The following is a 24,752-nucleotide window of genomic DNA, read 5'->3' on the forward strand; positions in this document are numbered from 1 at the left end:
TGTTTTTGATTTACATTTTCTTTCTCTTTATACAGGAATCCACATTAAAAAGTGTACTCAGTGCTTTATGGAATTTATCAGCACATAGCACTGAGAATAAGATGGCAATTTGCTCCGTTGAAGGTGCCCTGGGTTTTCTAGTCAGTACTCTCACCTACCGGTGCCAATCCAATTCTTTGGCAATCATTGAGAGTGGTGGAGGCATTCTACGCAATGTATCCAGTCTTATTGCTACCCGAGATGACTACAGGTATTACCGTGTACTCAGCTTTATTGCTTTATTGGACTAATATTTCATTTTAATCATTTAACTGAGTCACAATATCTCTGTATACCTTGCTTTGCAGACAAACCCTCAGGGATCACAACTGCCTGCAGACATTGTTACAACATCTGCGATCACACAGTTTGACCATTGTGAGCAATGCATGCGGAACCCTGTGGAATTTGTCTGCTCGGAATCCAAAGGACCAAGAATTGCTGTGGGACCTTGGAGCTGTGAGCATGCTCCGCAATCTCATTCATTCAAAGCACAAGATGATAGCCATGGGAAGTGCCGCAGCTCTGAGAAACCTCCTCACAAACCGTCCTCTGAAATATAAAGACACTGCTGTTGTATCTCCAGGCTCCTGCATGCCCTCGCTCTATATGAGAAAGCAGAAAGCACTGGAGGCTGAGTTGGATGCAAAGCACCTGGCTGAAACATTCGATACGATTGACAAGCAAAGCCCGAGGCATATGAGTAATAAAAAGCCCCTACGACATATTGAAAGCTTGGCAAAAGACTATGCCTCAGACTCAGGATGTTTTGATGATGATGAGGCTCCAAATGTTTCAAGTAGCATTGAAACAGGAACAATTTCTATGCTCTCAATGTTCCTGAACAACTCTAACTTCCTTCAGAATCAGACTCACAAGAGGGAGGGAGAACCTGAGCGAGATGTGGAGCCATTGCAAACAGAGGACAGAAAGACACAATCTTCTGAAGATGAAGTGACACTTGCAGCAGAACATTTGGCAAAAAAGATAACCCACACTGTGGCTAAAATTGACAAGCTGGTGGAAGATATTACAATGCATACATCCTCAGAGGATAGTTTCAGTCTTACCTCTGAGGACCATTTTGCAGACTGGAATTACGGGCCTGATGATCTTCACGAAGCACGAGCCAATTCGTGTTCTCCTTGCCGCCTTTCTGAGCACTCATTTTTTCACAAAGAGCACATCATCAGATCCCATCCCCTTCTGCAGTTACAAACCACCAATTCAAGTTTGTCAAATGACAGCCTTAACAGTGGCAGCAACAGTGAAGGCTACTGTGGTAGTAAGGACCAGATTCAGCCTTCCACAAGGCCAACAGAACAAAGACGCCCAAACAAGCTCGACCTTAAGATTGCTCATGAGAAACTGCTAAACAGTAGTACCAATGTCACCAAAGAACATTGTCAGAATGAAATACCTGAGAGGGATTCTGAGACATCAAAAGATCCAAACATGCCTGATCAAGGTAGCTCAGATGGAGAAAAGGATCAAGAACCCATTATAGCAACACCTGCAACTGTTTCGACCAGAGTATCTTCTGACGTCAGCATGCCTACAGTTAAGCTCTCCCCCTCTTATCAGCATGTTCCACCAATACAGAATGTTGCCAGGTTTGGTGTAATTAATGTTCAGGGAGCTCAGACACTAAGAAAACAGGCATGGGACTCACCTGTAATGACTGGACAAAATATAAACAAGTTTTCGCCAATATGTCCTTCAAGAAGCCCAATTGGTCAGCTAGAGACACCACAGAAGTATTCGGTGGAGAATACACCAATCTGCTTCTCGCGCTGTAGTTCTTTGTCCTCTCTGTCTTCAGGTGATGGAGACCTTGATGGACAGAGTCACAGTGAAAATGATCTTGAAAGTGATTCATCTCTTGAAATAATTGAGGTGGAAGATGAAACACTAGAGGATCTAAGTGATAGCCAGTTGCTTGTCACAGACCAAAAAACATGTCCCACTACTAGCAGTACTTCTGATCCTATTGAAATTCCAAAAAGAGCTGAAAAGACCTTTCTTATGGCAGCCTCACCAGTCATACCAGAGGATAGGTCTCCATCGAGTTCCTCAGAGAATTACATTCATGAGACTCCACTCATGATGAGTCGTTGTAGCTCTGTAAGTTCGCTGGGTAGCTTTGAGTCCCCGTCAATTGCAAGTTCTATACAAAGTGATCCTTGTAGTGAAATGGTAAGTGGAACTATAAGTCCAAGTGATCTCCCCGACAGCCCAGGGCAAACCATGCCACCAAGTCGTAGCAAAACCCCATGTTGTATTGAGTCAAACGGACCAGAGCAGCAAAATCTTGGCGGTCTTGGAGGCCAGTGGGAAAATGGCTTGCGGAAGTACATGGAAATCGCAGACCTAAAAGAAAGATTTAACTTGCCTCCAGACCTGGACACAATGATTTACTTCACTGTCGAAAAGCCCTTAGAGAATTTTTCCTGCGCTTCTAGTCTGAGTGCCCTTCCCCTGCATGAGCACTACGTCCAGAAGGATGTCGAGCTTAAACTTACTCCCTTGTTAAATCAACAAGACAATGACCCACAATACTCTAGAAGAAGAGATGGTGCTGATTATCCACAATGTATGGACCAAGATCAGTACAGTGAGGGAAATTCAGATTATGACATTGAAATTCTTAAAGAGTGCATAAATTCAGCCATGCCCTCAAGGTTTAGGAAAGTAAGACCCACTTTAATGTCTAACCTCTCAAACCAAGTTCTTAGCACCCATGCTCGAAGATCTGTGCAGTTACCGGTATACATGGTGCTCCAGAACAACAATCAGATGTGTTCTGGACAAAAGGTAGGCATGTCTATGAAAGATGTTCATCATGATGATTCCTCATATACTGATTCAGCTGAAGGTACCCCTGTTTATTTCTCAAGCACCACATTCTTAAGTGATGAAACTCTTCAATACCCGCCCAAGGTGAAGAACTCGAACGATTGGCGGTCCAGAAGCAAAGCAACACAGGAGCTAATCGATATAGAGGCAAAAAGAATTGAAGAGCTACGCCGGTTTTCTCGCTTCCATAAATCATCCAGAATGGCATTTCAGTCTGAAACAAACCGAATAAACAAAAACGTTAGACAAATTACTCCTACTCAAAGGTTACTTGTGCAAAATAAGGAGATGGCAGCGAAGATGACCCAGCAAAGAGTCCAAAGTCAATCCCCAGTCCGACAAATCCTAACACAGTCACAGAATCTATCTCGAAGTATGCCACGTTTGAATCGTCCAATCATAAAGCAAGGCACAGAAGTGCGCCAAAATCAGAAGGCATATCCTAAAAGTGTAACACAAGAAAAGACAAGTTTTCACTCTGTGCGCCACCCAGCCCAATTTAGAGAAGTGCCCTTCAGATACCAAGATAATGAACTGGCTAATAAGGATGGAGTGTTAGCCAGAACTAAGCAGAAGCAGTTTAATGATTCAAGCAAGAATAACGTACGTCTTAACTATATCAATTCAAAAGCTTGTGCTGACAGTTTCCAAAGACATGGGTTTCAGAGAATTAAGCAAAATTTAATCATGGAAGAAGCACCCCCGTGTTATTCTCTGAGCTCATCACTAAGTTCTTTGAGTGATGTCGATTGTGAGGAGCAACAGGGAAAATCTCAGCACGTATGGATGAGAAGTAAACACAATGTAATAGCTAATTCTGTTCAGTGTGCCTCAAAATCACAAGCTCAAAATAAATTTGAAGATAACAGTTCACCAAGTTCAGTAAGCATGGATTCTGAGGATGATCTTTTGTTAAAATGCATAACATCTGCAATGCCAAAGCAAAAGAAAAAACAAGCCAATAGAAAACGAAAAGGTGAGCTTAAACAAAAACAGAAAACTGTTTCTCAAAAGGATTCCGGGCACTGGGACAATGAGAATGATTTAGACATGGCATCCGATAAAGACTCGGATCTCAACAGTGTGGAATGGAGGGAAATACAGGAGGGTGCGAATACAATAATCACAAAGTTACAAGCTTCAAAATCACAGGAACCTTCATCAGAATCAGAATCTGTTCTTTCATTTATATCGGGATCAAGCTTTACACCAAAACCTGACCTCAATGACAAGAGGAAGGTCTTCAAAGAAAATAAAAAGAACAAGCCACTTGATTTCGCCCCTCGAAAACCAGTTCCGAACTTGCCTGTAGTTTTCCGAGGCAGAACAGTGATATACACTCCCAAGAAGGAGAAAACACTTTCACAAATACCAACACCAACGAAGGAGACAGCAAAAACAGATGCCCCAAAAAATCCTGCCTTAGCTCAACACCGGTCCAGAAGCCTTCATAGATTGGGACATCTGAGTAACTCTACTCAGCTAACGCTGCCCAAGAGAAGCTCAACTCCTCCTGCCAGAATTCCAAAGAGTTCATCATCAGGATCATCTCAAAGTTCAACCCCTTGCAGGCAACCTCAGAAAAAGATATCCTACTCTAACCAAACAGTTCAGCAAAGTCAGAAACCAGTGGCCTCTGTTCCAAACAGTCCACCAGACTCAGAGAGAAAAGGAAGCTTCATATCCAACCACAGCTCAAGATCTGTTGACAGCAAGACACAAAAATCTCCTGTGAGAATATCATACACACAGAATCCATCGGGGCAACCAAGAGCAGTTTCACCGTTAGTCTCAAACCAGGCGGTAGTTAGTAGACAAAATAGTCAGTTATCTGCAAAAAGAATCGCACCAGGCAACCGACTGGATTTTGTTCGCATGGCATCTACTCATTCGAGCAGTGGTGAATCAGATCGTAACGGTTTCCTTAGACAACTGACTTTCATCAAAGAGTCGTCAAACCTCTCACGCTCAAGATCTACGTCCCAACATTCATCTCCTCAAAGAGCACGTCCAGGGGCCCCGGCCGTTTTCCTATGTTCCTCTCGTTGCCAAGAGCTGAAGTCAGCAGCACAAGGTCCAAAAGGATTGCAGGGACCCCAAGGGACCAGGAATGGTCATGAACAAGGCATATTCAAGCAGACCATGGGAATATCAAGGGCGTACTCCAGTGACCGAAACTTCACTGTAAAGCGTCCATCCAGAAGAACAAGTTCAGAAAGTCCCTGCAGGGTGGCTCAGAGAAATGTACCTGTGCCAAATCAAAAGCAAATAAAAGAAGAGACGTTTAAACGCTATTCTTCCTCTCCCAGCATAAACGTCTTAAGCCGTGTGACCAGCCGCTCCTCTCTTCGATCCTCGTCTTCAGACTCAAGTGTCCGGGCAAAGAGCGAGAAGGACGTGAAGCACAGGCAGAACAAAGCCGTGTCACGGAATACTAACAACAAAGGTACATGGAGGAGAATTCGCGATGAAGATGTTCAACAGATATTGAAGAGCACCCTCCCACCTACTGCGCTGCCGTTGATACCTTCGCCCGAGGGCCACAAACCGATGCCACCCCCCCTGCCGGGGAAATTGCCAACAATTACTTTAATATCACGCAAGACAAGTGACGCAACAGTTCAAACTGAGGAGTTATCGACCAATAAAACTAACTCAAGCACATCCCCTACGATTGAAAACGGCACTGCTATTTCAGAAGAGGTAGCAAAGATAGCTCCACTTAAAAGAATTAACCTGACGACTGGGAATAGCCTGCAGGACGGAGATTCGGATGGATTCCTTAAAAGTAACAGCACAGCTGCAGAGAGCAGTCACACAGGAGGCATAGGTCTTTTCCGTCAGAGCTCTCCCAGCAAAGCTGTCAGAGTAACTCCATTCAACTATGTCCCCAGCCCTATGGTCTCTTCCTGTCAACAAACACAGAGTCAAGCCCCGGTAATACCTGAAAAATCAGCAGAAAAAGTTGAGTCCTAGGACATTATTACAATTAGGATGATGCCTAGAAGATTGCAAGTTTGGGTTCCGTATTTCTGATGCTGTAAAAACTCAGGTGGTTTATTGAGCAACACTAATCTATTTACCTCGAAACTGCTTTTCACAAACATTTTCTTCGTATTTCCATAACTGGTAATCGGATTTGGACAAGCTAGCATGAACTTTGAAATTGAAAAATCGCAATTGATAGAAATATGAAGGATTAGCTTTCTTTTTTTTTTTTTTTTTTTACATTTTATACAGCTCCACCCATTGCCTACTTTGTTAATAGCCTTAATCAGAGAATCATCACTTTTTGGACTATAATGGACAGCTACATCCAGCAGTCTTTCAGAATAATATGCAAACCTGCTAAAGATCTTGTGCATTTGAAGGACCAGCTAAAACCTAGAGACTGTTACAACAACAAAAAAGAAAAGAAAGAAAAAAAAATACTTATTCATTATGCACAGTATTTGGTTTATGCTGTTAAGTCACACCGTCAATGATTCTAAACGTCCTTAGCCTTCACTTTTGTTATGGCAGGTACATACAGTATGTGGAAGATCAGCCCATATTAGCACAGCCAGATCACAATGTATTCATTCTTCAAGTTTTTGATGCTGTTGTATATATTTGCAGACAAATACTCTCTAATGCTTCTCAGTAAGCGAAAGCTATTCCATGCACCGCTATTAAATGCATGCTCAACGTCCACCTTGTGTATACACCATATGTAACTGGTGGTGAACAGTTTTTCCTCTAAGACGAGTAGTGAAAATGGAGGAAAGCAAGAGAAATATAACACGATAACACGTCTCTATTCCTTTGTATGTAAAATCCAGATGTTCTTGTTAAACTCTTTGACTACTGTATGTAATATGCTAAAATGGCTGTACATATTTCTGCTTATTGAATGGTAATGTCCGTTTAAGTCTGCTCAAGTGGATTTCAGCCCAGGATATCTATCAGTCTATCAATACAATCCCTGTATTTTGATGCTTCACAAAACTATTTCACTTGTAACTGGACATCATTCTCATGATAACTAAGGGTATGTTCAGACTGTGCCTTTTCATATGGAAGAAAAATGCTGGCCATAGGATTATACACTGTTGAGTCACATTATTTTGACCACCAGCTAACATCCAGAGTAATTGCCGTGTGCAACACGGACAGCAGCTAGATGGGCTGGGAGTGACTCAATAAGGTCCTGGAGCCATGCTGACTACAGTGCATCCCACAGATGCTGGAGGGTGTGTAAGGGGGGGATCCACAAAGCGAACAAGTTGATCAAGGTGGTCCCACAGATGCTCAGTTAGGTTCAAGTCTGTGGAATTAGGTGGCCAGGGTGGTACTTGGAAGCCTTGGTCATGGTCTTCCAACCAATGTCGGGGATTTCTAGCCGTGTGACATGTGTCCGCCCCAGGGAGGACAATCAGCGTGTAATCGGTTGAGAGTACCTTCCACATGGATGCATGTGCCCGGAGAATGTCACGAAAACATTCCCCATGCCATAACGCTGCCACAGCCATCAAAAGTAGGAAATGGTCATAATAATGTGACTTGACAGTAATGCACTGTTTAAACAAACATACAAAAAAAACATTAAAACCTGCAATCGCTCTAGGGCTTACATTCAGAAGCATGCAACTATTCTCTTTATTTTTCAGAGGGTAGTACACACTGGGTGTGTTCGAAAACCTATGAGCTGCCTTGCAGTCTTACTGCCTACATAGGCAGCTGCCTAAGTAGAAAGGATTCTAATAAGTCATTGACTTAGAAGTCAGGTTATTCTAACGCGCTACTTAGACAGCGATTCCATCAGTTTTCGCTAACTCAGCTAACACAGTTAGCATCATGCCATTCAAACCAATGGGATAGGGTGGCACAACACGCTAGCATGTCAACTAACATCTCTCTCCGTGTACCGAAAACGGTTAAATTCGCTGACAAGCCCAAATTTGCAAATAAATGACACTTGTGCAAGTGTATACAAATAAAAAATCAATGACAATTTATTTACATTTACATTTGAAAATAACTCTGTTTCTCCACACTGTTCGCCAAGTAGTGCCGCACTGAATGCTGGGATAGCCTCTACCGCTAAGGCAGAATTGGATGCTCCCTCGTTCTTGAGTCAAAGTACCTACCGTTGAAATTTGAAGAATACCTTACTAGTAAGCATATTAAGGCATCTAGGATTTCGAACAGCCTACTTCTTGCGTGTAGGATGATGTAAAATGCTGTCGAGATGTAGAGAGCTTCCTAGGTTTTCAAACACACCCACTATCACTAATTCAGGATCACTTCTATAAGTCTCACACAGAGCACCTTAACACAAAGTTACATTTTCTCTAGAAAATAAACACAAGAACTGTTCTGTGATTGCTGAAATAGTGCAGACACCAATAAAAAGATATACTAGAGTAGGACAAGTTGGGAAAGCAGGTAGTGTGGGTGCAGCAACTAGAAAGAAAAAGATTTCCAATGATTTCACTGATCAGCTTCGTTGCATTTTGTAATTATAGTATGTTAATATTTACATTAGAATTTGATGCATGCAACACACCCCAAAAAAAGCTCAAAGGTCACACATCCAGCAGTGGTTTCTGGCTTTGCCATATATAGACTGAGACCTCTCCAGAGTCCCTGAAGCTTTTCACAATATTATAAACAGTAGATGGTGAAAGACTGGATTATTTACAATCTTGCAACTGAAGTTTGGCACAAAGTGGTGAGCCACGACCCAACATTGGAAAGACTGATGTTTCCAGTGATTTGTGGATCCTCTTTTTAAACCCAATCTTGATTCCCTCACCTGTTACCAATTGGGGAACACTGTACTTTGAATATTACTTTTTTGTTTGTTTCAGGCATCAAATTCTAAATCTGTTTCTATTTACAAAACACACTAAAGTTAATCAGTAAAATACTCGGAATTCAAGAGAATTAACAAACCACAGATTTTTCTTTTTATTGCATTTTGTTGTCCCAACTTTTCTGGAAATAGGGTTTGCGGGGGATTGGTTGGTGCGTATGATAGTTGTTGACTTAGAAACCCAGTTTATTAAACCTGCTTAATGAGAGGTCACTGGTCCTGAAGTAATTTATACAAATTGAGAAATGATTTGGTAATAATGTGTAGTTGGATCATACGTGTTAAAGCAAGCGAACAGATATGAAGGACAGCCAGCCCCAGGACTAGGATTTGGAATCACTCAACTGAATCTCTCAGTTGACTGCACAGATGTTTATTTTGAGTTCTATCAAAAGCAATCGTGATGGATGATATTAAACATAGTTTATTCAGCTAGCTGTAGAATAAGCTGCATCACTAAGCCACTGGTCTTAGGCACCTGTGCTAGGTCAAATATACTGTACAAAAATGCATTTAAACATTAACCTACTCAAGTACAAATCTAAGCTAATGTTGGGGCAAATATTTAATTACATATTATATTATATATCCACTTTTTCAATACTGGTGCTGTGTTTAAAAGAGAATGGCAACATATCTAGCTAAAATAAGACTTTGGGATCAGTTACCTAGGAACACATTTTAACACGAGCTAAATGGGTGCAGTGGGTAATGCACAGTCTGTTGTTATTTGTTGATATAACAGTAATGAGAAAATAAATATTCTTTTATTTCTTATTAGTGTACGAGATACAGGAATAAGGTACATGTCTAGCAATGAACTTGTGTTGCTTTAAACATCAATGCATTTAACTACTTATATGAATCATTAACAGGAATATACTATGTACTGGTGTCCTTGTCTATAATCACTGAAGATCAAATCTGAGTGCCAAAACTGTTTTTTTTTTTTTTTTGCTAAATACAAAACTCTAAAAGAATGTAACTGAGACATGTGGTGTCATAGATTAATGGACAAGAATTGATTTTCAAAATAAATGTTTTTGCCAAGCTTGAGTGCGAGTTTATGTTGAATTAAGTGGATTAATGTCCTCTCAAAGCTAATAACCACATATAACATTGAGTAGTGTTGGCCTGGGGGGGGTACTCCAGTTTCCATGTACTGTATTTCACAAAACTACCAGTAAATGGTGCTTTAAATCAACCGTAGGTGTAAGTAAATGTAAATGAACAAATGCATAATGCTCTGAAATGGATTTGCACTGTGAAGAGTTTATTCCCTCTTCACGAAAGGAGTATCTGGGTTGCTCTGGACATACTGTGATCATGATATTATAAAAGATTAAGTTACTAGAATAAACAAAAAACTGTGACCCTGACTTGGATAAAACTGCTCACTAAGAAAAGTGATTTTATTCTTTTTACCTGTATTATACAAACTAAATGATGTTTAATTTGTTTAATAAAATGGCAAAAAAAACTGGGTAACCCTTTTAGTGTTAACGAAATACACATTCAATTTAATATAACAACCACTTAATCAATAACAATTCCACATATATTTATTCAGAAATTTTCAGCAGAACCTTAAACCGCTAACATCAGATGCAACCAAATGAACTAAACAATGTTTTCTATATTTAAACAAAACCATACAAACGGGAAAATTTTTTATATAGAGATGTGTATATATTTTATTATAAATTTTTTAGGATTTTAACGTCATGTTTTATACACTTTGGTTACATTTATGACAGGACAGTTAATTAACGGTTACACAAGATGTCAAACACAGTCATGGACAATTTTGTATCTCCAATTCATCACATCTGAATGTCTTTTGACTGTGGGTGGAAACCTACGCAGACACCGAGCTCCACCCGAGAATCGAACACAGGATCTTCTTGCTGTGAGGCGACAGTGCTATATATTTTATTACAGCCACCAGTCTGAGAAACTAATGCCATCAATATAAAATAAAATGCCATTTAAAGTTCTTAATTGTACATATATCGTTTAACTAGTTCAAAATTTTGGAAATTTCAATCAACATCTCCACAATTAAATCCTTAGAGAGGCATTTTAAGTTGGTAAGCAGATACCAAGAAGTACTTTCCCCAAATGTTTGGTGAACAGTCAGACCGCTCTGTCCTTTACTTCTGCCACACACTGTTCTAAAGTCTCTCCCACCATTCTAAGCTCTTCTCTTCTCCGTATTAGATCAGTCCGAGCCTGCTGTAGCCTCTCGTTCAGCTCCAAATAGCGACGACTCTGCATGTACCGGGCCTCCACTTCATACTTTTCAGATGTTTCATTCAAATCTGCAAAAAGTTATATTTGATTTTCATATGATTAAAACAGCTGTGTAACATCATGCTGTCCAAAACTACAGAGGAAAAGTAAAATTATACATTTAGACAAAACCTTATTAGGTTTAAAAGTGAAAAGTAGTGTAGTAGTGAAAATTAATTAGGACACTTGTTGAACTCATGCCACATCCACACTTAAGTTTAGACTAATTTTGACCACTGGTAGCTCAGCAGTTAAGATACTTGAAAGTAGGGCTGGGCGATATGACCAAAAGTTTGTATCACAAAGATTCTGACGTCTTACGTCTGTGGCTTATTCTACTGTCATAAGTACAGAAGACCCTTGAGTTACGAACAGTTTACCATACGAACATTTCGGGTTACGAACGATCTTTTTCAACTTAACATACGAACAAATTTCGGATTACGAACAGAAATTCGCAAAACACGTGACGTCACGAACAATTTGACTCCAACCGTCTCTCTCGCTCTATCTCGCTATATATATATATATATATATATATATATATATATACACAGTGCGTGAACATTCGGACAGCGGACGGTGTTTTGTCGGTGTTGTCTTTATATTTTGTCAAATTAAATATTAAAATGGCCCCAAAGAAGGTGCAGAGAGAGCGCAGTGGTGAGAAAAAGAAAAAATCACTATTTGTTGAGTTGTATAATTACTCTTGCCAGTAGCTATCACTGTGTATCAGACAGAGGGGACAGTGAGTGAGAGAGAAGAAGGAATTCGGCTCAGTAAAGTATTCTTTCTTTCGTGCAATTACACCTACAAAATACAACACTATTGAAATAAAGAAGGAAATAATAGAGAAATATGAGAGTTATTGTTGTTTCTGGTAGATACATTTTATATAAAAAGAAGGAAATGTATTATGGTGTATGGTACAGCACACGTACAGTACTGAAATGTGATGTGTGTAGGAAAAATATAGGAAAAATAGGTTTAACTAACAAACATTTTGACTTAAGAACAGCCCTTCAGAACCAATTAAATTCGTAAGTCATGGGTCTACTGTACATAGAATATAAAAAGTTTTAATTTCATGTATATACAGTGTATCACAAAAGTGAGTACACCCCTCACATTTCTGCAAATATTTCATTATATCTTTTCATGGGACAACACTATAGACATGAAACTTGGATATAACTTAGAGTAGTCAGTGTACAACTTGTATAGCAGTGTAGATTTACTGTCTTCTGAAAATAACTCAACACACAGCCATTAATGTCTAAATAGCTGGCAACATAAGTGAGTACACCCCACAGTGAACATGTCCAAATTGTGCCCAAAGTGTCAATATTTTGTGTGACCACCATTATTATCCAGCACTGCCTTAACCCTCCTGGGCATGGAATTCACCAGAGCTGCACAGGTTGCTACTGGAATCCTCTTCCACTCCTCCATGATGACATCACGGAGCTGGTGGATGTTAGACACCTTGAACTCCTCCACCTTCCACTTGAGGATGCGCCACAGGTGCTCAATTGGGTTTAGTCCATCACCTTTACCTTCAGCTTCCTCAGCAAGGCAGTTGTCATCTTGGAGGTTGTGTTTGGGGTCGTTATCCTGTTGGAAAACTGCCATGAGGCCCAGTTTTCGAAGGGAGGGGATCATGCTCTGTTTCAGAATGTCACAGTACATGTTGGAATTCATGTTTCCCTCAATGAACTGCAGCTCCCCAGTGCCAGCAACACTCATGCAGCCCAAGACCATGATGCTACCACCACCATGCTTGACTGTAGGCAAGATACAGTTGTCTTGGTACTTCTCACCAGGGCGCCGCCACACATGCTGGACACCATCTGAGCCAAACAAGTTTATCTTGGTCTCGTCAGACCACAGGGCATTCCAGTAATCCATGTTCTTGGACTGCTTGTCTTCAGCAAACTGTTTGCGGGCTTTCTTGTGCGTCAGCTTCCTTCTGGGATGACGACCATGCAGACCGAGTTGATGCAGTGTGCGGCGTATGGTCTGAGCACTGACAGGCTGACCTCCCACGTCTTCAACCTCTGCAGCAATGCTGGCAGCACTCATGTGTCTATTTTTTAAAGCCAACCTCTGGATATGACGCCAAACACGTGGACTCAACTTCTTTGGTCGACCCTGGCGAAGCCTGTTCCGAGTGGAACCTGTCCTGGAAAACCGCTGTATGACCTTGGCCACCATGCTGTAGCTCAGTTTCAGGGTGTTAGCAATCTTCTTATAGCCCAGGCCATCTTTGTGGAGAGCAACAATTCTATTTCTCACATCCTCAGAGAGTTCTTTGCCATGAGGTGCCATGTTGAATATCCAGTGGCCATTATGAGAGATTTGTACCCAAAACACCAGATTTAACAGCACTGCTCCCAATGTACACCTGGGACCTTGACACATGACACCAGGGAGGGACAACGACACATTTGGGCACAATTTGGACATGTTCACTGTGGGGTGTACTCACTTATGTCGCCAGCTATTTAGACATTAATGGCTGTGTGTTGAGTTATTTTCAGAAGACAGTAAATCTACACTGCTATACAAGCTGTACACTGACTACTCTAAGTTATATCCAAGTTTCATGTCTATAGTGTTGTCCCATGAAAAGATATAATGAAATATTTGCAGAAATGTGAGGGGTGTACTCACTTTTGTGATACACTGTATGTATATAGTGAAGGCTTTGAGTACTATAAGCTTTGCTTGGCCCCACAAAATGACACACATTTATTGTTTATTTAATAATTATTTAATTATTGTACAATTGCTTAGCTCTCTCGTCTTCAAATAAAACGACGCTTGCAAACTCCACTGTCCAGAAAAGTGGACGACTTTAAATATCTCCATTTCCAGTTCGCTTATAACATTGAAATAGCGACTGACCTGAAGTATTTTCGCACTGTAAGACATACCTGGAATCCAGTGTTTTAATTATTGCTCTGAAAGCTTCTCACTCGACTGCCTATTAAGGCCTACAACTGTTGTATTAACTATGCAACGGTTAGGCAGTACTTGAAAAATCCATACTGTATGAGGAATCAAAGACGTTATACCGAATGTACCGTCATACTGCACAGCCCTACTCAAAAGGTATTTGGAAAAATGCTGGTTCAAGCCCAACCAAGTTGCCCTTGTTGGGCCCTTGAGCAAGGCCCTCTATTCTCAGTTGTTTGGACTGTATTTGGTCATGACTAGGGATGTAACGATTCACCACAATACAGTTAATAACCGATTCAAAAATGTCATGATTCAAATCGATTTCACATGTAAAATGAATCGATATTCAGCAGAGGGCATTGGCGCTATACACCTCGCCTTGTTGAATGTCACTGGCGCTAAACGCTAAAAAAATTCGGGTTTTTTCAGCCAAATTGGCTTAATTCAAAATTGTTTTGCATAGTTTGTACCTACCTCAGGCATTCATTATTTAGATAAATAAAAGTTAAGCACAAATACAGTATTTTATTTTATTGTTTTAAGAGAAATAATAAAAGGAAACTTACAATTTGTCTTCAATTTCAGTTTTAAAAAATCGTATAGTGAACCCAGTATCGTGAATCACATAGCATCGTGGGTAGAGTGTATCGTTACATCCCTAGTCATGACTGTAAATTGCTTAGGTTAAAATATTCCTCAGCACGTACCAGTAAAAATAAGTCTTCTGTGGGCACAGAGGAAGAGCTAAGGTAAATAAGATAAATTAATTTGTATCTGCATTTTTTAAGTTTAACTATTGAAATACAAGTCAAACCTTTACATACACTTAAAGTGACATGCAATGATTCCTACAACTGTTCTTTTTCTGTAAATGGATGATAGGAACACATTATTCGGCCACCCAAATCAGAATAAGCTTTTGTATATATAAAAAAGCTACTTATGGTAAATGATGTAAAACATCTTACGTTGAATCTTGTTTTAGTAAGAAACCCCAAAACAAAACATAGGATGAAACTATTAATATTAAACCAGTTCATTCACTCCTAACAGACTTGATAATAATTCACCTTTATTGGAGTTGTGTAAAATACTGAAGACTGGATCACTGGGATCGGATTTGTTTATATCCTCGATGATCTGCTGGACTGTTGGTGGATCAGGTCTGGTTGGAAGGACCATCTTTTTCTTTCCTTTAGATCCCATGTTTCTGTCTGTCCTGCAGTGCAGTGGTTCAGCACTGAGTAATTACTGGATAGTCACTTTAGCACTCATGATTGTTACAAACAACACACCACACAGAAACAGCGGCTAAACGAACGCACCCTGTACGTAAAACAATGTTATTTTTCTGAATATAACAGATCACTCTTCATGTATCCAAACATCTGACGAGTCAGAATAAACCCTTTACTTCAGCGATTTTGCTTTGTGATCGAGTTTGCTGTGCTTCTCCCTCTACTGACGCGGAGAGTCAACGAGCTCCATGTTTACAAGAAAATAGGTGTGTTCGACTCGAGTTTAACTGCACGCTTCAGTCAGCATGGGTTTATTGCTGCGTTCGACTGTTCACGAAAATAGGATTTGGAACCAATAGTTTATCTGTGTGTTTATACCACATCTTTAATCTTAAATCAAAAGGAATTCAACAGATAAAGCATAACAAATATATAAAGAAATTGTGTTAGAAATGTGTTACTGCACAGTGCTTAGGTGGCGATAATACCCTAGCTTACCACCGTGGAGTGTTCAAACTTACCAGTTTAAATTTAACAGTGCTGCCAACCTGGCGGCTCATCCAGCGAATACAACTTGTCTCATGTATGGAGGTTGAAGGGTGGCACGGTGGCTAAGTGAGTAGCACTGTCACCTCACAGCAAGAACCCGGACCGGGTCCTTTGTGTGGAGTTTGCATGTTCTCCCCGTATCCACGTGGGTTTCCTCCGGGTGCTCCGGTTTCCTCCGGGTGCTCCGGTTTCCTCCCACAGTCCAAAGACATGCAAGTGAGGTGAATTGAAGACATTAAATTGTCCAAGACTGTGTTCGATATAACCTTGTAAACTGATGAACCTTATGAGTAAATACTGTTCCTGTCATGAATGTAACCAAAGTGTAAAACATGGCGTTAAAACAGAGGCTGAAAGAGTATGCTATGACACTTCACATCAGGTTGTTTATTGCTGCATTCAGCTGTTCACAAAAATAGAATTTGAAACTCTTTTAGTTAATCTGGACTTCTTAAGTTATTAAAAAGTGAGGGTACAACATATTTTATACCACATCTTTAATCTGAAATCAAAATGAATTCTACAGACAAATATTTAATAAATATATAAAGAAAATATGTTAGAAATGTGTTACTGCATTGCACTTTGTGGCGACAATACGCTAGCTTACCACCATGGAGCGTTCAAACTCACAAGTTTAAATTATATTAGTGCTACCAACCTGGCTGCTCATCCAGCAAATACAATTGGCCATGTCTGATGGATGGAAGGTCAGAAGCTTATGCTATGACACTTCACATCAGGTTGGGTTTATTGCTGCATTTGACCTTCCACGAAAATAGAATTTGGAACTCTTTTAGTTAATCAGGACTTCTTAAATTATTCAAAAATGAGGGCACAATACATTTTATACCACATCTTTACCAACTGCTACCAACCTTATTTTGTTTGGGCCACAGTGCATGATACACACAAATAAAAAACAATTACAACATGATTTTATTGGACATGAGCCTTTCCATTAATGTGAAGTTCAGTTAAGGTTTCACAAATCTCATTTTCTAATGTAAAACAATTACATGATAAAATTAAACATTTGAAAAAAGTTGTTCATAATAATTTACACTGTGCTCTGACACTTGGTTTTATATACATGTAAATATATTAATAGTCTATTTTTCATTCTGAATCTGCTAGATTTTACTGTGCACTCTGGCGACCCCTGCCTGCTGCATGATGCTACATGCTACATGATGCTACAAAACCAACGTTAGTATTGGAATCAGATCGATACTAGTGTGATGGGGTCGATACTTTAGTTTTACTTTTTTCCGCAACATTCAGTACGTTTCACTCGTTTTATCAGAAAGTAAAGACCATGTGTGTACAGACAGTAGCGGCTCCTCTCACATCTCACATGAACACCTTACTGCTCCTGATCTGCTGTGTTGTTGTCGTACCGTCACGTGACTAAGGGCACCAAGCACATGGGGGGGGGGGGATATTTTACGGCAGTAAATGAAAAAAAAAAAGAATTTAAAGTTTAAAACATTTGTTCTCCAGTAATACTTTTGTTTACTTTATTTTTGTAAGCCACAGAAGTGCAGTGAACATTTAGTTTTATTATAATATTGTATATGATTGTATGAAAAACCTCTAACTGAAAATGAATTTAAGTTATTTAATAATTTTGTGTATTTTGTTTATTTTACAAAAAGCCAGAAAAGTGGCACTTCGGTCGATAATAAATGCACGTGTTTATCATTCATGTACGAGTATTTTAGCCATATTGCGTTCAGTGTGTGATTTATACATCATATAAGAAGTAAAAACACGTTCAGCTCGTATAAAACCTCCCGGTCTCTTGTGTTCACCTTCACTGTTCAGTTTGACAGTGAAACGCTGCTTTTTCCTCTCGTTAATCACTCGATATGCCTCAGTGCTCAAAACACAACATGGAAACGGTTCAAGATCCACATGATGGCGCAGAAACACCACAAACATTCTGAAAACGCTTCATTTGGTCAAATTTCCGTTTATTATCAAAACTGTCATAAATACCGAGTACAAATGATTATTTTCATATATGGAATTGCAATAAATGATTTCATTTAAATGTAAATAAGCAATATTATAATACACAGTAAAATGAATGATGAGTCGGTTTAGTGATTCAATAGTTCATTACTAGCTGCTCATTCGTCCGTCAGTCACGTGTTTAGTGAGATGACGTCACCGATGCTCCACTGTGTATTGTTTTTTGTCAGCGGTTTAGTGAAAGTAGCAGCAAAGACACTTACATTACTTTTTTATTCTTTCGAAGCAGTGAAAGCTGGAGAAGCAGACGCAAAATGAGAGGAAACTATACCGAGGCAAACTCAGCTAGGATGCGAGGGATCGTTGTTGGGATAAATGATCATCTGTTAACAGCATTGATAAATTAAGTTGGTCGTGAGCGGGTGGAACAGCGACCATGTTGCGGTTGTAGCGGTAAATGTTTGTATTGTTCATGCTGCTTATTTTGCACAATGAGTACTTAGTTTTGTCTGTGTCTACTTACACGTACAAATAAAGTACATATATTTTAAATTTTACATAACTGTACTTGATTACTGTCCTGATTTGCACACACACACTTAAAAACAATGGTTTAGTCGAGACGATGGTTTGTTCGTATACTTTAAGGCTTCTGTGCATTATGAAATGTAGGCCTAATTATCATCAGAAAACAAATAATGCAAACCACATTTAATGTTAGTCCACGATTTTGTTTTGTGTTCTTGATGCCATGTTTAAAGCTAACAGAATTCATATTTTTTTTCATTTTTCTTTCATTTCTAACAGAAGATTGTACGTTTTTGAATACTTTTCTTTGCACATACAGAAATAAGGGCAAATTTATGGAAATTATGGTGTAAATTATACTTAAATAAAGTACAAACGCATCTTACGTACTTTGCGCATCTTATGCAAATTCACGAAACGACCCCCATACGTAGGTCAGTTTCATGAATCGGAGCATGCGTAGTGAGGCTCTCATTCCGTGTTCGTGATGAATAAAAGCTCTTTTCTTTTGACTTTGTGCTTATAAATGTAAACAGAATAGCATCTATTTTTATTTTAAATGAACAAGTACACGTGTATTAGGTCACTATTAAAAAAGCTTGGTGGTGATAGATACTTTACTTATCCAGAGGGAAATTACACCATGATGGTAACGTTGTGACAAAGCAAAGCACCAGAAACAAAGAATCTGATAATGTATTACAATACTAACACGATGAAGAGTTATAAATACAGAGTGCTTATAGAAACAGAAGTAACTGCAATTAGCTTAGCAGCTAACACTAGCGACTAAGTACCTGTGTTAAACTTGGGTATTAACTCACAGCTGTAATGTATTTCGTATAGTTAGTGTACTGCACACAGTGTACAAGTCTTTGTGTATCTTTCATAATAATAGTTATGGTTTATGAATTACTTGGGTTTTAGTCAGTATCTCAGCTGTCAACTAGTTGCTTAGGCTAGGTTTTGACACATTTACACGGCTGTTCTAACCTTATTAATAGAAATGGGCGGATCGATCCAAATATCGATAGTATCAATACTTCAGTTTTACTTTTTCTCTGCTACATTCAGCACGTTTCTCCCGTTTCATAAGAAAGTAGAAACCATGTTTGTACAGACGCTCCTCTCACATCTTACATGAACACCTTACTGCTCCTGATCTGCTGTGTTGTCGTACCGTCACGTGACTAAGCGGCACCGAGACTGAACACATGTAGCAGAGAGAGATTATTTGTTTAAATAATCTCTTATTATTTTATTATTATTATTATTAGATTATTTAATAGTTATTATTTGCACTGTTTATATTAATATTTTATTCTATTTTATATTTTTGCACCTATTGTAACTGTTTTGTATATTTTTGTTCTTATTGTTATTTTTCTCTGTAAAGCTTCTTTTGAGTTTGAGTTGAGTTTGAGAGAGAGAGAATAGAGGCTGAGAGAGAGGAGCTGTGTGTGTGTGAGGATATTTTCAGAAAAGTGCAGTGAAAGGGATAAATTATGTTTTGTTATTATATTATTGGTTCTGAACAAAAACCTCAGACTTAGTTCATTATAGTAATAAATGCCCCACTCATAAATCATAACACACTGCTCTCCCCTACATGAAGGTAAACAAACTGCTTTTATAAGTAAAAAAGTATTGGTATTGGCGATACTGGCCCTGTATTTACTTGGTATCAGATCGATACCAAATTTTGCGGTATCGCACACCATTAGCTACATGATTATTTCTGGTCGAGAAGATGCAGTAAAGACACGAGCCTCCTCCTCCTCCAGCGACGGTTTCCTACGAAGAGTCTCAGCACGTATGGAGGATCAAACTACTCTGTATTCTTTCACCTCTCATACCAATGCTTCAACCAGATAGTAAAGTCACTGCTGCAAGTGACAAGGAGGTAAATCTCTGTCTGCCCTTTCCTCCTCCTGACAAAGCCAACTGTCTGTTGAGTACCCAGCTAGGCTTGTGGCACTGCTTAGTATATTAGACAGCAGTGTCACGTCAGCACCTACTGCTTAGTTTCTTTAAAGGTCTGTAAAAAGTCAGCTATTCTTAAACACTGTAATGTAATTATTTGAGACAGGATTTAAACGGGTATTACATTAAAGAAGTATTACATTAATTCATGTGCCTGTGTATTTTCTGCTGTTTTCTGAGGTTTTGGTTATTGTCTTTTTCATTCCGTGAAGACCTGCACAAGTGTAAAATACAAAGCAAATAAAAGATTCATAATTAATCAAATTAATAATTAATTAATAAAAACCAAAAAGTATTAAGAAAGAATCTGAGGTATGTAAGTACTTACAATTCAGTCAACACTGGGTTCATTCTGAGCATCAATGTACAGACATGTAAATTAAAAGAGAATAATTATGAAAGGTGATAATAAAATTTAAGAAATATATATGAAGACAAAAAAATCATAAGGTTTAACCAAAATGGTAAGGTTCACTTCAAAGTAAATTCAGATTTAATTTAGAGATCTGAAAAACTGAAATTGATAGGCTGATCATTTTTTATGCTATTTTTGCATTTTTTCCTTTTTCCTCCAATCAAGTCATATCCAAATTTCCAAACTAACTTTTTTGCCACTGCAGACCCCAACTTTAACCGAGGAGAGCCGTAGACTGGCACGCCCACCCTCTGACAAGCCTGCAGTCAATGGTCGCTTCTTTTCACCTGCCAGAGACGAGGTCTCACAGAGAGAAGTATCATGTAAAGAGTGTCATGCACTACCACTGGTGAATCTACCATCCCTCAAACAGGCATCTTGAACAGCCGGCAGAGGCCGCAACTGCAGCAGCAATGACAAACTCTTGTCTGACTGTTCCTCCTTCAAAACACAGCCATACACGTCTGTGAGGGCACCTGGCCAGTCGATAACACAGCTATGATTTAAACTCAAGAGCTTGGGCTAGCAAATTAGGACTGCTGCACCATCCTAGAGCCCTACATTCTCTTTAATATTATTAAGAATGCATTTTACTATAGAACAACATTTAAAAGTCATGACATATTCCACTTGCAGACTTGATGTGAGGTGTTTACATACAGGGGTTGAACTGGGAAGCTCTCTGGTGGTCGTCTCAGTGGGGTGAATCGTCCTGTTTCTTACCAGAGTTTGAAGAACTGACAAAACAAGAGGACAAGTTATGCTATGTGCCAAGTGTCTCCTAATGCCTGTACATTCTGGTTTAACAGGATAGCATTGTTCTCCTTATTTATTTATTGCTCTCCTGGTTCATTAATAATAATGCTACAACTATAGCACACTAGTTAAACATACTCTAATATAGCAGTGTGCAGATTTGGGACACAGCCTGCTTTGAAGGCTGTTGAGCTTTACCTTTAGGAGGGATACATTGGCTTATAAAACTTGCCCTAGTAACAAAATCAACAAAATCAAGGTTGGCAGAATAAATCTGTATAATACACTATCAAATGCAACGATATCATACCCTCTCTTGTGGCAGTTTCTGCAGCTGTCATAGCTTTTCCGCTCAGATCACAAACCATGTTGTCTACGGTGGCTTCATGTCGGAGGAAGAAAGGCCTGATCAAGCGCCTGTACAGCACCCGAGAGCCGTTCCAGGAGATTGGAGCCATGCACCACAACAAAAACAGGCACTAACAAGAGCCAAGGACAGGACAGAAAAAGATTTTTTAAATATTTCATATACATCATATTGTAAACAAAAACTGATCAAAAACTGATCTAGAAGTGTGTGGTGCCATCACAGTACATAAACAGCACTCTTACTTTGCACAGATAGTAGAAAGGGAACCAGGAGAGAAAGATGTCTGAGAAGAATTCCCCCACACCAAAAAATCCATACACCACCCAGTAAGTGAGCCACTGTGTGTCATCGTCTTTGTTTGGACTTTCAATCGCTTTAATACTAGAATAAAATACAAAGATGTACATTTGAATTCAAAAGTAAGTCCAAAGTTAATCTGTATGGTAGGGGTAGCCTAAAAGATAATGAATGTACATACCACATACCTTGTATCTTATAAAATCAGTGTGTTTACATCATGACAATCTTGGAATATTTAATATTTTTGGAAATTTTGTCTCTGTCAGGGTTGTGCTGGGTCCTTTTTCCTGGATCACTGGCTGCAAAGCAGTAACACAACCCAGACATGATGCCAATCATTGGCATTGGCCACCCCCTCCCTTCCAAACACAGCCAATAATGTCTATATGTGGCACTGCTAAGGTTTCGAACCCTGGATTCCAGCAGAAGTGCGCTTACATAATTTATCGCTGTGCCACCAGAGCGCCCTTTGAGTAGTTTGTTTTATTTAAAAAAAAGGATATTATTTAGTGTGACAAATATGCAACATCAGAGACCATTATGAAAGAACAGTTACTTTTTACAGCACTGTATGTCAGTGAGAAATTAATCTGTGGTTGCCTTTAACACCTACGAATAAAATGCAGGATAAACAAAGCCGATTAAGTTGCAGATCAGGGAGGCTCCATATCCAAACAATAAATACAGTCCTGTTGCAGAGGCCGCTCCTGTAAGCAAAGAGATGTACAACAGTCGGGTAAAACAGTCAACATGATTTTAGTAAATAATTGTGATAAACAAAATTATCTTATTAATAAACTTGTGTATGAAGCAAAACCAGCAAAGAGAAAGAAAAGAAAGAACTTTGTAGTTCTACAATTACTGACTGTAGTCCATCTGTTTCTCTACATATTTTTTTAACCTGCTTTCACCCTGTTCTATAATGGTCAGGACCCCCACAGGACCACCACAGAGCAGGTATTATTTAGGTGGTGGATCATTCTCAGCACTGCAGTGACAATGACATGGTGGTGGTGTGTTAGTGTGTGTTGTGCTGGTATGAGTGGATCAGACACAGCAGCGCTCCTGAAGTTTTTAAATACCGTGTCCACTCACTGTCCACTCTATTAGACACTCCTACCTAGTTGGTCCACCTTGTAGATGTAAAGTCAGAGACGATCGGTCATCTAGTGCTGCTGTTTGAGTTGGTTATATTCTAGACCTCCATCAGTGGTCACAGGACGCTGCCTTCTGGGCGCTGTTGGCTGGATATTTTGGTTGGTGGACTATTCTCAGTCCAGCAGTGACAGTGAGGTGTTTAAAAGCTGATCCACTCATACCAGCACAACACACACTAACACACCACCACCATGTCAGTGTCACTGCAGTGCTGAGAATGATCCACCACCCAAATAAAACCTGGTCTGTAGTGGTCCTGGGAGAGTCCTGACCATTGAAGAACAGCAGGAAAGGGGGCTAACAAAGCATGCAGAGAAACAGATGGACTACAGTCAGTAATTGTAGAAATACAAAGTGCTTCTATATGGTAAGTGGAGCTGATAAAATGGACAGGGTGTGCAGAAACAAGGAGGTGGTTTTAATGTTATGGCTGATCGGTGTATATGTGACACGGCTGGTGTAAAGTATTGGCAGGCAAAAAGTAAAAAGACCAGCTGTACAATTAAGCAACAAATGAAGCACTTTTTCCTGTAATTTGAAGACATTACTATATCATTGAGACATGTTAATCTGGCAACCCTGTCTGCACAACGGCTGCAGTGACAAAACGTTTATAATCCGTAAACTCCTCATAAACACCGGATTAACTTTATATTGCCAGTATTACTTAGTTCATTTATTTTACCTGGTAAAAAAAAAAGCTATAACCTAAATGTACACACAAAAATAATACCTCAACTTACCAATTACAACATATCGCTTCTTAATTCCACTTTTCTCTTCGATTTTGTTGAGGCAATCGGTTACACAGTTCTTCTCCTTTAGAAAGCTATCAACACGCTCTTTTATCTTTGTAAAAATTGAGAACATTGTGAACTATAATTATGAAACGTATTAATAAATACACTCACTTTTTAAATATACATATACAAGGTCAAATAATTAAATATGGGCATTCTACACCTGTAACGAATGAACGTGTGAATTCCACAGAACAAACAACGACTATCATCCATTTAATCCGCTTTACACAGAACACTTGATGTCCGGGTTGCCAGGTTGGTTTTTCAAGTATCAAATACTGTTTAGATGAGTGTAACACTACATAGTGGAAAGCAATGCAAATATACACCGATCAGCCATAACATTAAAACCACCTGACTGTAGTCCATTAAACTGACTGTAGTCCATCTGTTTCTCTACATACTTTTTTAACCTGCTTTCACCCTGTTCTTCAGTGGTCAGGACCCCACACAGGACCACTACAGAGCAGGTATTATTTAGATGGTGGATCATTCTCAGCACTGCAGTGACACTGACATGGCGGTGGTGTGTTAGTGTGTGTTGTGCTGGTATGAGTGGATAAGACACCGCAGTGCTGATGGAGTTTTTAAACACATCACTGTCACTGCTGGACTGAGATTAGTTCACCAACCAAAAATATATCCAGCCAACAGCGAACCGTGAGCAGCG

General features: G+C 39.4%; 3 protein-coding genes and 1 long non-coding RNA gene across 4 annotated transcripts in view; 2 read left to right on the forward strand and 2 right to left on the reverse strand.

The window, feature by feature from the left end:
• Positions 1–6,019, forward strand: part of apc2 (APC regulator of WNT signaling pathway 2) — a 28,214-nt gene extending 22,195 nt beyond the window's left edge. Inside the window, exons 14-15 of the mRNA XM_063012765.1 lie at positions 36–250; positions 348–6,019. Of these exons, the coding sequence (XP_062868835.1) occupies positions 36–250; positions 348–5,871 (5,739 nt within the window). The 3' untranslated portion in view covers positions 5,872–6,019. The remainder of the gene's footprint in view (positions 1–35; positions 251–347) is intronic.
• A 4,261-nt stretch (positions 6,020–10,280) lies between these two features.
• Positions 10,281–15,459, reverse strand: c17h19orf25 (chromosome 17 C19orf25 homolog). The gene is made up of 2 exons (XM_063013038.1): positions 15,076–15,459; positions 10,281–11,073 (listed from the first exon to the last, which is right to left on the reverse strand). Exons 1-2 carry the CDS (start codon positions 15,209–15,211, stop codon positions 10,889–10,891), a joined length of 321 nt encoding a protein of 106 aa, XP_062869108.1. The 5' UTR covers positions 15,212–15,459; the 3' UTR covers positions 10,281–10,888.
• Positions 15,460–16,927: 1,468 nt separating this feature from the next.
• Positions 16,928–18,331, forward strand: LOC134331808 (uncharacterized). Its single transcript, XR_010015176.1, has 2 exons — positions 16,928–17,001; positions 18,056–18,331. It is a non-coding gene; the product is annotated as an uncharacterized LOC134331808 (long non-coding RNA).
• A 2,056-nt stretch (positions 18,332–20,387) lies between these two features.
• reep6 (receptor accessory protein 6) lies at positions 20,388–24,149 on the reverse strand. Its single transcript, XM_063013011.1, has 7 exons — positions 24,023–24,149; positions 22,735–22,828; positions 22,064–22,202; positions 21,762–21,930; positions 21,356–21,432; positions 20,609–20,632; positions 20,388–20,494 (listed from the first exon to the last, which is right to left on the reverse strand). The coding sequence occupies exons 1-6, from the start codon at positions 24,147–24,149 to the stop codon at positions 20,612–20,614; spliced, it is 627 nt and encodes a 208-aa protein (XP_062869081.1). The 3' UTR covers positions 20,388–20,494; positions 20,609–20,611.
• Between the last annotated feature and the right edge of the window lie 603 nt (positions 24,150–24,752).

This window comes from Trichomycterus rosablanca, chromosome 17 (assembly GCF_030014385.1).
Source record: "Trichomycterus rosablanca isolate fTriRos1 chromosome 17, fTriRos1.hap1, whole genome shotgun sequence".
Taxonomy (NCBI): domain Eukaryota; kingdom Metazoa; phylum Chordata; class Actinopteri; order Siluriformes; family Trichomycteridae; genus Trichomycterus; species Trichomycterus rosablanca.

What these genes read in the sequence shown, in the direction of transcription:
- reep6 (XM_063013011.1), bottom strand. Translation starts at nt 24,149, where the DNA reads ATGTTCTCAATTTTTACAAAGATAAAAGAGCGTGTTGATAGCTTTCTA. An exon ending in GAAGCGATATGTTGTAATTG is followed by an intron (nt 22,829 to 24,022) that starts GTAAGTTGAGGT and finishes CTTTGCTTACAG; the next exon opens with GAGCGGCCTCTGCAACAGGA. An exon ending in AGAAACTGCCACAAGAGAGG is followed by an intron (nt 21,433 to 21,761) that starts GTATGATATCGT and finishes TTGTTTTGTCAG; the next exon opens with TTCTTCAAACTCTGGTAAGA.
- c17h19orf25 (XM_063013038.1), bottom strand. Translation starts at nt 15,211, where the DNA reads ATGGGATCTAAAGGAAAGAAAAAGATGGTCCTTCCAACCAGACCTGAT. An exon ending in TTTACACAACTCCAATAAAG is followed by an intron (nt 11,074 to 15,075) that starts GTGAATTATTAT and finishes AACTTTTTGCAG; the next exon opens with ATTTGAATGAAACATCTGAA.